Genomic DNA, 11756 nt, shown 5'->3' with positions numbered 1-11756 from the left:
TTTAAATATTGAGGTTATGACCTTACAATGTAAATTTATCTTCGTGATGAACTCACCAAAAACTACATAAAGTTAACATGATGGTGAGAAATATTATGGCTAATACTGTACAATCATATTAACTATGAGGATCAACCTAAATAATTTTGAATTAAATTTACAGCTCTACAAACATATACATGAAACCCAACAAATTCAATTATTCTTAAGCTTTTCCCCCTACTTCTTTCTTTTTCTTATTTATATTTGCTATGGTGAAGAGGAGAGACTCCCTTTAACAGGACAAACTGGCAAATTTAAATGCAAAGGTGAACTTAGACTGGTTTTATTCGTGGGCACCTATAAAATCCGACATGCCTTGAACGCATCAAAAGAAACACATTCTGCTTCCGTCATTACGCACGGCGACGTAAGCCATTCGTCCAATCAGGTGAGGAGCCTAAAGCTCAGGAAAGAAGCAGATGATATGGCAGCTTTGAGAGCGACCAGGTGGAACTTGCTTTGTTACCGCGGCTAAACGTTTGGTTATGAAGACACTTTGAGCCGGAGAAGGCGTCAGGGCAGCTGTTTGAAATGATTTACTTAATATTGATTTCCGCGTTCTCCGGAGCAGTCGTTACCTTGATATTACAGTTCCTGCTGATATACCGGAGAAGCCCTGAGCCCGTAGGCAGGACAGTGCAGTATGTCAAAGTAGTGCCTGATAACGCATTGAAGGATTACTTTAATACCCAACATGCCGAACCAGGCCAGCAGCAACAGGACAGCACACCATCTGCTGCATCCAAACAGCAAGAGGCCGTGTCCAGCAGGCAGCAGGAGGCGGCTGTCAGCGGCGGCAGCCCCAAACAACAGCCGCCACCGCCTTCTCAAAGCGAGCCCATTGATGCGGCCAAAGCCGAGACGTGCAATTTCCTAAACGCTATCTTTTTGTTCTTGTTCAGGGAACTCCGAGACACCCCAGTAGTCAGACACTGGCTCACCAAGAAGATTAAGGTGGAATTTGAGGAGCTCTTGCAGACCAAGACAGCAGGTCGGCTCCTGGAGGGACTCAGCCTCAGAGATATCTCCCTGGGCAATTCTCTGCCTGTCTTTAAAACGGCCAGACTCATGAAGCCGGTGCATATGAACGAGGACGGCATGCCCGAGGAGCTCAACTTTGAGGTGGACCTCGAATACAATGGCGGCTTCCATCTCGCCATCGACGTGGAGCTGGTGTTTGGGAAGTCTGCCTACCTGTTCGTTAAGATGAGGCGCGTGGTGGGCAGGCTCAGGCTGCAGTTCACGCGCACGCCCTTCTCCCATTGGTCCTTCTCCTTCCTGGAGGACCCGCTGGTGGACTTCGAGGTGAAGTCCCAGTTTGAAGGGAGGCCGCTTCCTCAGCTCACTTCCATCATCGTCAACCAGCTGAAACGGGTCATCAAGAAGAAGCACACCTTACCGAACTACAAAATCAGGTAGGAGCCACACCACTGTGGGCTTCAGCACCTCCATAAGCACCCACTGAGGCTCACTCACTCACAAGAGTCATTCTTGTGGGTTGAAAGCACAGAAACTACATACATTTTAAAGTTGCATCCATCCAGCAATTATCTATACACCCCTTCATCCTCATCAGTGGGGGCTGAAGTTTATCCCAGCTGACTTGGGGTGAAGGCAGGAGACACCCTGGGCAGGCCACCAGTCTATTACAGGGATACACATACAGACAAACAATCACACTCACATTCATACCTATGGGCAATTTAGAATCACCAGTTAACCTCAGCATGTTTTTTGAACTGTGGGAGGAAGCCAGAGGACATGCAAACTCCATGCAGAAAGATCTCAGACCAATGCCGGGAAGCAAACTGGGGATCTTCTAGCTGCAAGGCAACAGTACTAACCATCGAGCCCCCCTATTTTAAAGTGAAGTAGCAAAACTCCTAACCTGTAGAAGGGGTGAAGTCTGAATGTGTCCCAGAGTATTGACCAGGCTTCTGGAGCCCATGGATGAGAGCCTCTTAAATATGAAGTAACTGATGGCATTTCTTGTTGAAAAGGTAGTCAAAGTGCTACAAAGAGATAAAAAAAAAAAAAAACACCCACAGAGACATGCTAAATGACCAAATTAAGGCACAAAACGACCCCAAAGAGACTCAGAACAACTGGAACGAGCCACAAAATGACTACACAAAGACTCCAAATGACCATAGAGAGGCTAGGAACGACCATAGCTCGAACTAGCGACAAACCACTGAAAGCTACTCTAAAAAGTCAAGGGGAACATTTTTGGACAGACACATCACACACTACGACTTTCTCACAGGTTCACACACTGTAATCTGCCCTTTTTGTTTCAGTTGTGGTGTAGGATCCAACAACTTTGACCACAAAGTTTACCAAGCATGTAAAACAACAATGAATAGAACTTCCTGAATCAAAGTTCAGTTTTATGAGCAGGTTGGAAATGGAACCAAGGTTTGTCAATGGCAAACTTTTCAGTCCTAATGAAGAGAGCAGAAAAATGGTGCTTGATGTGCTCTTCAGGATTAACCCATCAGCACTGAGCTACACATAGCAGTTTTTAGGGCCGCTCAAAACTACCTACCCTGGAGGAGATACTATCTTCTGAAAAAGAATTCAGAGTGGCTGTTTATAATGTAGGAACATGCAAATTTCTACATTGTGAAGTGGAAAACAGCTTACTTTGAACCATACAACATGCCCATTCAACACAATCGGTTGCGTTTATACCACCTCATAAAATTCTGTACTAAAATGTAATATGATCTGACTATTCTAATGATTCTAATGGGGATTAAGCCTTATAGATAATGGATAGATAGATATTGCATTTTCAAGAACAACTTCACAACTTTGCTTTAAGTTTCTCTAAAACACTGTCAGACTGGCGTTTAACATACGTGTTTCTGAGTACTACATAGAATTGATTTCAATCATACTACCACAGAATAACAGCTATGTTTATAGAGAACCAAACGATCTACCATAATCACCAGTGGGTGGGAGTTCTGGTGCATCATCCATTGTTATATACAGCTGATGTTGTGAACCACATAGAACTTAATGTGGCCTTTAAATTGTCTGCACAGATGCTGATGGAGTCATTTGAGATCAGGGTAGGGTTTTCAGAATTCTTGTCCAGCTTTTCGATTCCAGTTCTTAACGAGTCTCATTTCCGTTTCTTTGAGTGGTTGGAGTCACTGCAGCAGTATAGTTCTATAACAATCTAATAGTATAATCTACTGAGCTATATATAACCACCATAGGAGACGTTTTTTTTTTTTTTTTTTTTTTTGCCAGTGAGTACTTTTACTGACGTTTTAAAATGATTAAGCACAAATCATACGCTGTTGAACAAAATTAGGAAGCATCAATTGCCATTTTTGGACACATCATAAGGAAAGAGACCCTTGAATATATCATCACAACTGGAAAATGAATGGGAAGACAGAGAATGAAAATGATAGACGGACTGACATTGTGGCTACACATGGAACAGGCAACAGTTCAGAAAGCAAAACATGAGTTTAGATGGAGAGAAAGGATCGCCTGTCTTGATTGATTGACTTTTACTGCCATTGTATGCTTTCTTGAAGTAACATTTTCCACTGTATGACTTTACAGTGGGTATTAGTACTTTTATGTGAGTAAAGGGTTTGAGTCGTTTTTCCATCACTGCCCTTGTGACTAAAATGGGAAACAAACGGTGAATAACTATATGAATGAAAGTGTTTTTAACCACTGAGGATACACAGCCTGACTGCACGTCTCCTTTAATGGAGGTGTTGATATATAGTAGTAGGTTTGTTGTCTGAAAGACATAACATGTCTCATGTGTCTGAGAGACATAACAGCATGTTGCTGCAGTTCCAGTAAAATGCTGCTGTAAAGGTAGTAAAGTTGTTTTAATCAGTAAAGCTACTTTCATCAGCTGTAGTAAGCAGAACAATTAGTGAAAGTCAGTGTGTTGTGTTCAGTGCCAAGTAACAGAAATAAAATCTCTGTTTATAAAATGTTATTACTACTTTCTCCTGCACTCTTCACAGCAGAGTTTTTAAACCGCCAAGAAATGTTTTCAGCAGAAACACAAAGCTAGATTTTAAGAAATTCTGGTTTATATTTTTTGTGTTTACTTCAGCTACTTTACAGCAATGATAGCAAAGTCTAGTGAAGTGTTTTGTTGCAACATTTCCTAAATTAAGGTCTTTGCTATGAGACAGTCACACAGTTTGTGCAGCTCACCTGCTAGTTCAGCAGCTCCACAACGACTGAGCAGGATAGCAGATTAATGCTAGAGTTAAAATGTGTAAACACTAGATAGAAAACACACAGGCATTCAGCTCTCAGCATGGTGCAGACAGATAGTGGCAGATATTCAGTACGAGCTGTACACTGTGTCAGACCTTGTCTGTCTTCTGGAGTCTGGGAGCAGAGAGAAATTCTGTCAGGCCAAAGCAGTCGTGAGGTTCAGGGCTAAACCAGGCTACCCACTAACACTGTCTCTGCACTGCTCTATACTCTGTACCAACTGTTCATACACCAGCAGGGATGAAATGTGTTGAGAAATCAATAAACAGAATCGAAATGAAGCTCACCTCACGATTCCTTCAGAATCAAAACTTAGGCCCAACCCTATCTGAGACCTCACCTCACTGTCCACAGTAAGTGTGTTTATTTGACATGATTTATTGCAGTTCTAATTCAATTCTGGATGTGAAGGTGAAATGGAACACAGTTCTGGTTCTACATATCCTTGTACATATGACCGATATTAGTATCCTCATTACTGATTACGGCAGTTTGCTCAGTTAATTGTAACTGTTGATCCTAAATAAATGTGACTGTGGCTGTTGACTTAACTTGTTCCAGTGTACGTGTTGGGAACTCACCATTCTGTAACTGCTCTAGTACACACTGACACAGTTCAGCATGTCAGAGCTTTTTCACTCATCACTTGTTACCTCACTTGGCTCAATCAGTTACTGTACAGGTATTTGGTAGCATCACGAAACCTGGACAAGATGCACACAGTTAATTAGATAGATAGATAAAACATTTATTGATCCCACAATGGGGAAATTTGCAAATTAAAAATTAAAGAAGTAAATTAATCAACTCACAGCTACACAAGTGTTTAATGTTTTGATAATTCATTGTATCAGTCCTTTTTGGAACAAGAATGATAAACATGGGCTGGTTTCAGCTTCCGAGATCTGAAACTTCATGTTTTTTTTTTTTCAATTGTCCAATCTGGCAGTAACATTCTGAACTTTTTTTTTTTATATAATCAACAAAATAAGTCAGATTAACTGTTAGTGAAATAATGGCTAGTTGCAGACCCTTCTACAACAGTGACTTCTTTGACAGCGCTCTAGCTAGCGTTTTCTTGTTTTTTAAAAGCAAAATAACGGCTGATCCAGGTTTGTGAAATCGTTATGTTGTTTACACGCTCAAACGCCATAAAAACCTCATGGCTGTGTAAACTCACAGTTACTTTATTGTATCACAGTCTGTGTTGGTATAACAGTTGCAGTGGTGCGTTTGTGCTGTTGTATTTTATGCATAGAGCTCATAAGGCTCAACAGACTGCAGAGCCTCCTTCTCCTTTGTTTCGGTCTCGCATGCCTTCTAGCGAGTGCTGGTCCAAGTGTCATGTGAGATTTTTTCAACAGTGGCTTTCTCTTTGCATTTCTGCCATAGGGCTGCTAGCGCTGAAGCATCCAGGCAACAGTTGCTATATGCACCCGATCTCCCATCTGAGCTATGTATTCCTGTAGCTCCTCGGGCTACAGACCTCACTGGTGCTAATCTCACAGAGACGTGGTGTTGGTAAGGTTACAGCTGTGGCGTGTGCTCTCTGTTTTTTTAATGACTGGCCACACCTTGCTGAGGAATATTCAGTGCTATGGAAATGTTCTTGTAGCTTTATCCCCGGACGTGTATCATTTATCTTCATGATGAGGACCTTCTACATGGTGCAAGATTTCCACATGTCCTGGAAACGCTGGTGACACGTAAACAAGTATTCCAGCTCTGGAAGAACAGAGATGTAGTTCAAATATAATGGAAAAAAAGTGTAATCCTGGAAGAAAATTGTAATATTCCCATCTTTTGCTTTTGCTCAGTTAGAGCTTAGCTGAAAATAAGGGTCACAAAGTTGCGTGTTTTTGAATGCAGCCTGAATCCCACAATGTTCTTGAAGACGGTGTGCTTTGTCTGTGGATAAGGGATGTCATGATGCCAGTAATTTGGTAGTTACTACCACTGAGTTTCCTCTATTCTTGATACAAAAACAATAATAATAATAAATGAATCAAGTGTATATATTTCTGCACACATTATGTGGAAACACACACAAATACATGAATAACTATATATTTGTTTGAAATTGTCTTTATTTGAATTGAAAAGGCAAATTATTACAATTCCAAACATGTCTTATTTACAGCACCAAAAACTATGTTGTCTTTCCAATATGTTCATCCTTTACATCACTCTTTTTGATGCAGAAGAACAACAGAACGGAGGAGGCGGCCATTTGTAATCATCTTCACAACATTTGACAGAAAATTAAAAAAAAAAAGTAAAAATTTTAAACAAAGAAAATTGTTTGTATTTAGTTGTGAGTAGACTCAAGTAAAAGAATGCTATATGGCTTTTACATACTCGGTCCATTTAGTCCAGATCTTATAGAACTTTTTTTTTTTCCACTTTCAGGGAATGTGTCAACTTTCCCATAATGTAAACCTTGTGTACAATATCGTGGTTCCACTTTTAACCACTTTCTCGTAATGGATTTTTTACTCGTTGCCAATAATATACCTAGTAATTTCTTGTCATTAACATCACAGTTGTCAAACAATATGTCGCCCAAATACGCGACTTTGCATTTAAAAGGACTATTTCCCCCAAATATATTATTCATGAATGACTATATTTTGACAGACCAAGCAGTCATGACAGTAGCTCACTCTGAGCCACACCCAGCTAACGTTTTGAGCTGAAAGTAAACTAATGTTGCCCTTGTGAGCTTTGTTGGTGCAACATTTTTACGACAGATGCAAATGTTGAATTTCATAAACAGTATTGATTAGCAATAGTTAGCATTTCAGCATGTGAACATTGTGAAGACAAGCTGTTAATTACGTACTTTCTGTGTGTGTGTTTGTGTGTGTGTTGGGGTTTAGTTTAAAGAAGTGAGAGAGCAAGAGTGAAAAAGGGAAGAAGAAAGTTTCTGAGTGAGAAAGCAAAACTTGAGAAACAGACAGTTGAGATGTTAGATCCTCATTTGCCTGTGGTTACTCACCAAGTTAAAAAGATCCTGACGAGATCCTTGCCTGTGTTGTATCTACTCTCAGATGTACACTACCATTCAAAAGTTTGGGGTCACCCGGGCAATTTCATGTTTTCCATGAAAACTCACACTTTTATTCCTGTGCTAACATAACTGCACAAGGGTTTTCTAATCATCAATTCGCCTTTCAACACCACTAGCTAACACAATGTAGCATTAGAACACAGGAGTGATGGTAGCTAGAAATGTTCCTCTGTATCCCTATGGAGATATTCCATTAAAATCAGCCGTTTCCAGCTACAATCGTCATTTACCACATTAGCAATGTCCAGACTGTATATCTGATGAATTTAATGTTATCTTCATTGAAATAAAATGCTTCTCTTTCAAAAATAAGGACATTTGTAAGTGAACCCAAACTTTTGAACAGTAGTGTACGTCGCGTAGGATGAAAGCGTTTGCTACATGAAATTGTGGAATTGCAGGAAAAGATGAATCTCAGGAGGTACTAAACATACATTGCTGCAATTCCAGTGGCCAGATTAGCATGTAATTATGCTTGCCCAAAACAGACAAGACTCGCTTTAGTCCCGGCTGTCCTCTGGAGAGCAGCAGTGGCCTTTTAACAGCGACTGACAACAAGACCCGATGTGTTTTCTTGCTGTTGATTCGAACCAGACTTGAATGAGTCCCGACGAGGAGCCCACCCTTTGTTATCAGGGGAAAGATGGGCTGATGTCCTTTCCTATCTGTTGTCACCATACAGTGTGCAGCGTTTCACATTCAGCTACTTCCCTCTCTTTGTCCACTTGACCTTGTACACTCTACGGAGAGAAGTGCTCGTCGGCTCTGGCTGCTGATTGTGTCATAGTATGTAGGAGTTGAGAATGGCTGGATAATTCTGAACATTCTGTTTTCATACATCTGTACTGCCAAAAAGACTGAAAGTCTGAGCCTCATATTTAAGCCGCTGAAGTGTGTTGTTATCAGAGCAAGGGCAGAAGGAAACTCTGACTTGCAGCATTGCAGCTTTAGCTTTTGAAGATAAGGTTATTTCTTTGTTCAGTGCAGGTGGAAAGTTCTTACCGTGACATTAAAATGTGCTGCTATAAGTCAAGTCAGGTCAGTACATTTAGTAGATACTCAACTAACAGAAAATCAAGAAGCAGCCTTGATGATAATTGAACATTGATTTGTTTTTTTATGGTAACCTTGTTGTTGTAAACAAAACCATGACAGTTTAGGAGTAAGCGATATAGACTTAAAACTATATTGGTATAATATTTTATGATATTTTAGTGGTAACAATGTAAATCATGATAAGCCTTTTTTCACTGCAGGAACTTGGAGGCTGTTTTAGGGCCGACCAGAGCCTTTCCTCTCGAACAGGGGTGTCAAACTCCAGGGTTCTCACCAGGATTTTTTCACAGCGTAACGGCAGGTCCTCCCGCACACTATTGCGCATGCGCAATAGCCTTCATTGAATCTCGCCAGCGGCCGGCCCAGATGTCAGCTAATGAGCGTCACGCAGATTGGAAGCGACTCTTAATTTTAGACGGGAACAGGTCAATCGACAGGAAAATACGGCTGAGGTGGGGAGACATAAATTAACCTAGATAGGCACCCAGTCGATAAAAACAAACGCACGTGGCGTTATCTGTCAAAATAACAGCGTAGCGGCCCTAATCACAGTGTTGTGAGATGTGTCTGGTTGTCAAGTGTAGCTCAGGCAGCTTAGTGTGTGAATGCGAGTGAGTGTGTGTGCGTGGCTGAGGCGCGCTGCTGGATGTACGAGCCGAGCGAGCAGGTAGAAGCCCGGTGTGTGTATGAGAGACGCAGCTGAGAGACGACTAAGACGGCGACCGGGGCAGGTAGTGAGCAATGGCATGTGGCTGATAACAGTGCAGTTAGTTAATAAAAAGCCCCTCTCTTCGGCAAAACAGACTCTGTCTTTTGGGTGTTTGGGTCTGGAGAAGACTGTTCTCCCCTGTGTTTCCCGACCTCGGTCAGGAAGCGGACAGCAGGAATGGTTAACAACAGCATAATCTTTTAAACTGACAGCGTAACGGCCCGGTACAACAGCGTAACGGGCGTTAAGACAGCGTAACGGGCCGTTACGACAGCGTAATGGCCCGTTACGCTGAAATGCGCTGGCGAGAACCCTGGACTCATCTTAGGCCAGGACCCACATACAGCCCAATTTCAAAATCACAGCATAATAACCTATAAATAACCACAACTCCAAATTTTTCCTTTGTTTTAGTGCAAAATGTTTACATTTATGGAATTATCTTTTTACAAAACATCATGAACAACCTGAAGTTTCTTAAGAAACATAAGTAAAGAAATTTCAGCACCATTCAGCCTCAGTTTATCATTTACACATTACAACTTACAGATCAGAGTGTCTACAAAGGAACACATTTAGTCACAGGTATCTGGAACTGAACAATCTAGTGTTTTACTTTATGATCAAAATGACAAAAACAATAAAAACTAGACAAAATATTACAAAAACGAGAAACAAAATGACAAAAAATAAGATGAATGACACGAAACGAGACAAAAGTGAAACAATGACAAAAAATAGACAACACAAACGAGACAAAAAAAACACAAAACGATAAAAATGATGCTCAAAACAACGAATAAAACAAAGCACAAAATGGAAAAAATAAGACAAAAAAAACCCCTAAGCGAGACAAAAATAACACAAAATGAAAAAAACAAGAAAGAAAACAACAAGCATGAGACAAACAACAAAAGTCAGACAATAAAGGTCCTCTGGAGGACTGGTTTTGGCCCACGGGCTGCATGTTCTACAGCCCTGTTCTCCAACCTCTGTAGGGGTTATTTTAGTGTTGAATAAAAAGTATCACCTCTGGAGTTTGTGCCATTGACTGTGTAGGAGCTCTTGTTAGTTTCCTCTCATAAAAAATTGAACAGCTTATTTTGATGTTAGTGGAGGCACTTATTTCACCTCTCCTACGTATAAAAGTGCTGGAAACTTTGTTGTTTGATGTCTGTGTGGATTCTCAATCAGCCTCAGTCGAAGGCAACTTGGACATCTCTGTTTTGTTCTTGTAGCCATTCCACCTCTCATTCACGGTAGTGTTAAGTGGTGAGATTATATTTCTCGGACTTCCTGTGAGTCGGTGAGAACTGAAGAAGCCTCTTGGATGAAAAGTGAAATGCTTTCCAGAACCAAAAAGGGAAAGCCCGTTGCCGTCTACCAAAGCACTTGGTCTTGTCATTTGACTTGTCATACCCGTGTCTTTTGAGCGTTTTTTGTCCAAAGTCCGCCTTTTTTAAAAGCATTTAGTAGAACTGCACGTGTCAGGAGAGAATGAAAGGATTTGCTGTTTATTCTTGGAAGAGCTCAGAATCCAGGAAGTTAGGCATAGGAGCGTCAAACACGTGTTTTTCTGCCACAGACTCGCTGCCTTTCAAATGTGTGGGAGAGTACTGCAGCAAACAGAGGAACTCTAAACATGCGTGAGAGAGTGTATCATCCACAATCACGCAGTGAGTGAGTGTGATGAGATGATGTAATGAAGAGCAGCCTCAGAGAATGAAAGCTTGGACCTTGGGATTTGCTGAGTGGCACAGATGGTTGTTCGGTGGAGGGGAGGGCTGGGACCACGGCCCACTGGAGGTAATCCAGGCATTACAGCAAACATGTAAAGTAACAACTCCTGCTATGGGGGAATACTGCTTTCAAAGCCAAATCTGTCAGGAGAAAGGAAGGAGAGGAGCTAGCACCACCAACCAACGAGCACAGCTTTCCACAAACCCATGCAGAAGCCAGCCAGTGTGAAAACCCAGGGAGGGGGGTCTGGTGAGGGATCACCCCTCTACCAGAGAAAAAAAAATTGGTTGCGAAAGTCCAGATTTGTTGATCTGAAACACATTAAAATCCCACCATTTTATCATGTACACTGAAACCCAAGCAAATGCCCACAAGTGTTACAAATTTGTGTATGTAATAGGGCTGGCCCGAATAGTGGTTTCTGGCCTCCAAATATTCGGGCCCTATTAAAGACGATTATCCAAAAATTTGTTCTGGCCAACATTTCCTGATGACAGATTGAACCCAGTGTAAACCGACCTTCGTTGCCTTCGTTTTGTCTTCAGCAGAGGTCTTCGGCATCTTGTCTTGTGTTTATGCAACGAAGTGAAGCGCAACGTCAGTCGGCAGCCACCCGGCCATTCGGGTGGTGTTTACAAACACGAATGGAGGAGCCGAAATGAGCCAAAAAACATGGTGGGATGAGCCGAAGTGGGCCGAAGGCGCAGGGAAGAGACGAGCTCCGAATATTTTCGTCTGGGGGGAGGAGGGAGTGATCACATAGACATATGTGTATATGTTTATATGATCACATGATGAGATGAGCCGATAAATGCCGATGTGGGCCGAAGGCGGAGGGAAGACAGTAACGCGGCATATTCTTTCCGC

The 11756-nt window shown here is 41.7% G+C and overlaps 1 protein-coding gene across 1 annotated transcript in view; it reads left to right on the top strand.

The window, feature by feature from the left end:
• The first annotated feature begins 417 nt into the window (after positions 1-417).
• pdzd8 (PDZ domain containing 8) overlaps positions 418-11756 on the top strand; it is a 64231-nt gene continuing 52892 nt past the window's right edge. Inside the window, exon 1 of the mRNA XM_022199135.2 lies at positions 418-1457. Coding sequence (XP_022054827.2) covers positions 574-1457 — 884 coding nt within the window. The 5' untranslated portion in view covers positions 418-573. The remainder of the gene's footprint in view (positions 1458-11756) is intronic.

This window comes from Acanthochromis polyacanthus, chromosome 15 (genome assembly GCF_021347895.1).
Source record: "Acanthochromis polyacanthus isolate Apoly-LR-REF ecotype Palm Island chromosome 15, KAUST_Apoly_ChrSc, whole genome shotgun sequence".
Lineage (NCBI taxonomy): Eukaryota > Metazoa > Chordata > Actinopteri > Pomacentridae > Acanthochromis > Acanthochromis polyacanthus.
This window is presented reverse-complemented; position numbering and strand designations above follow the sequence as displayed.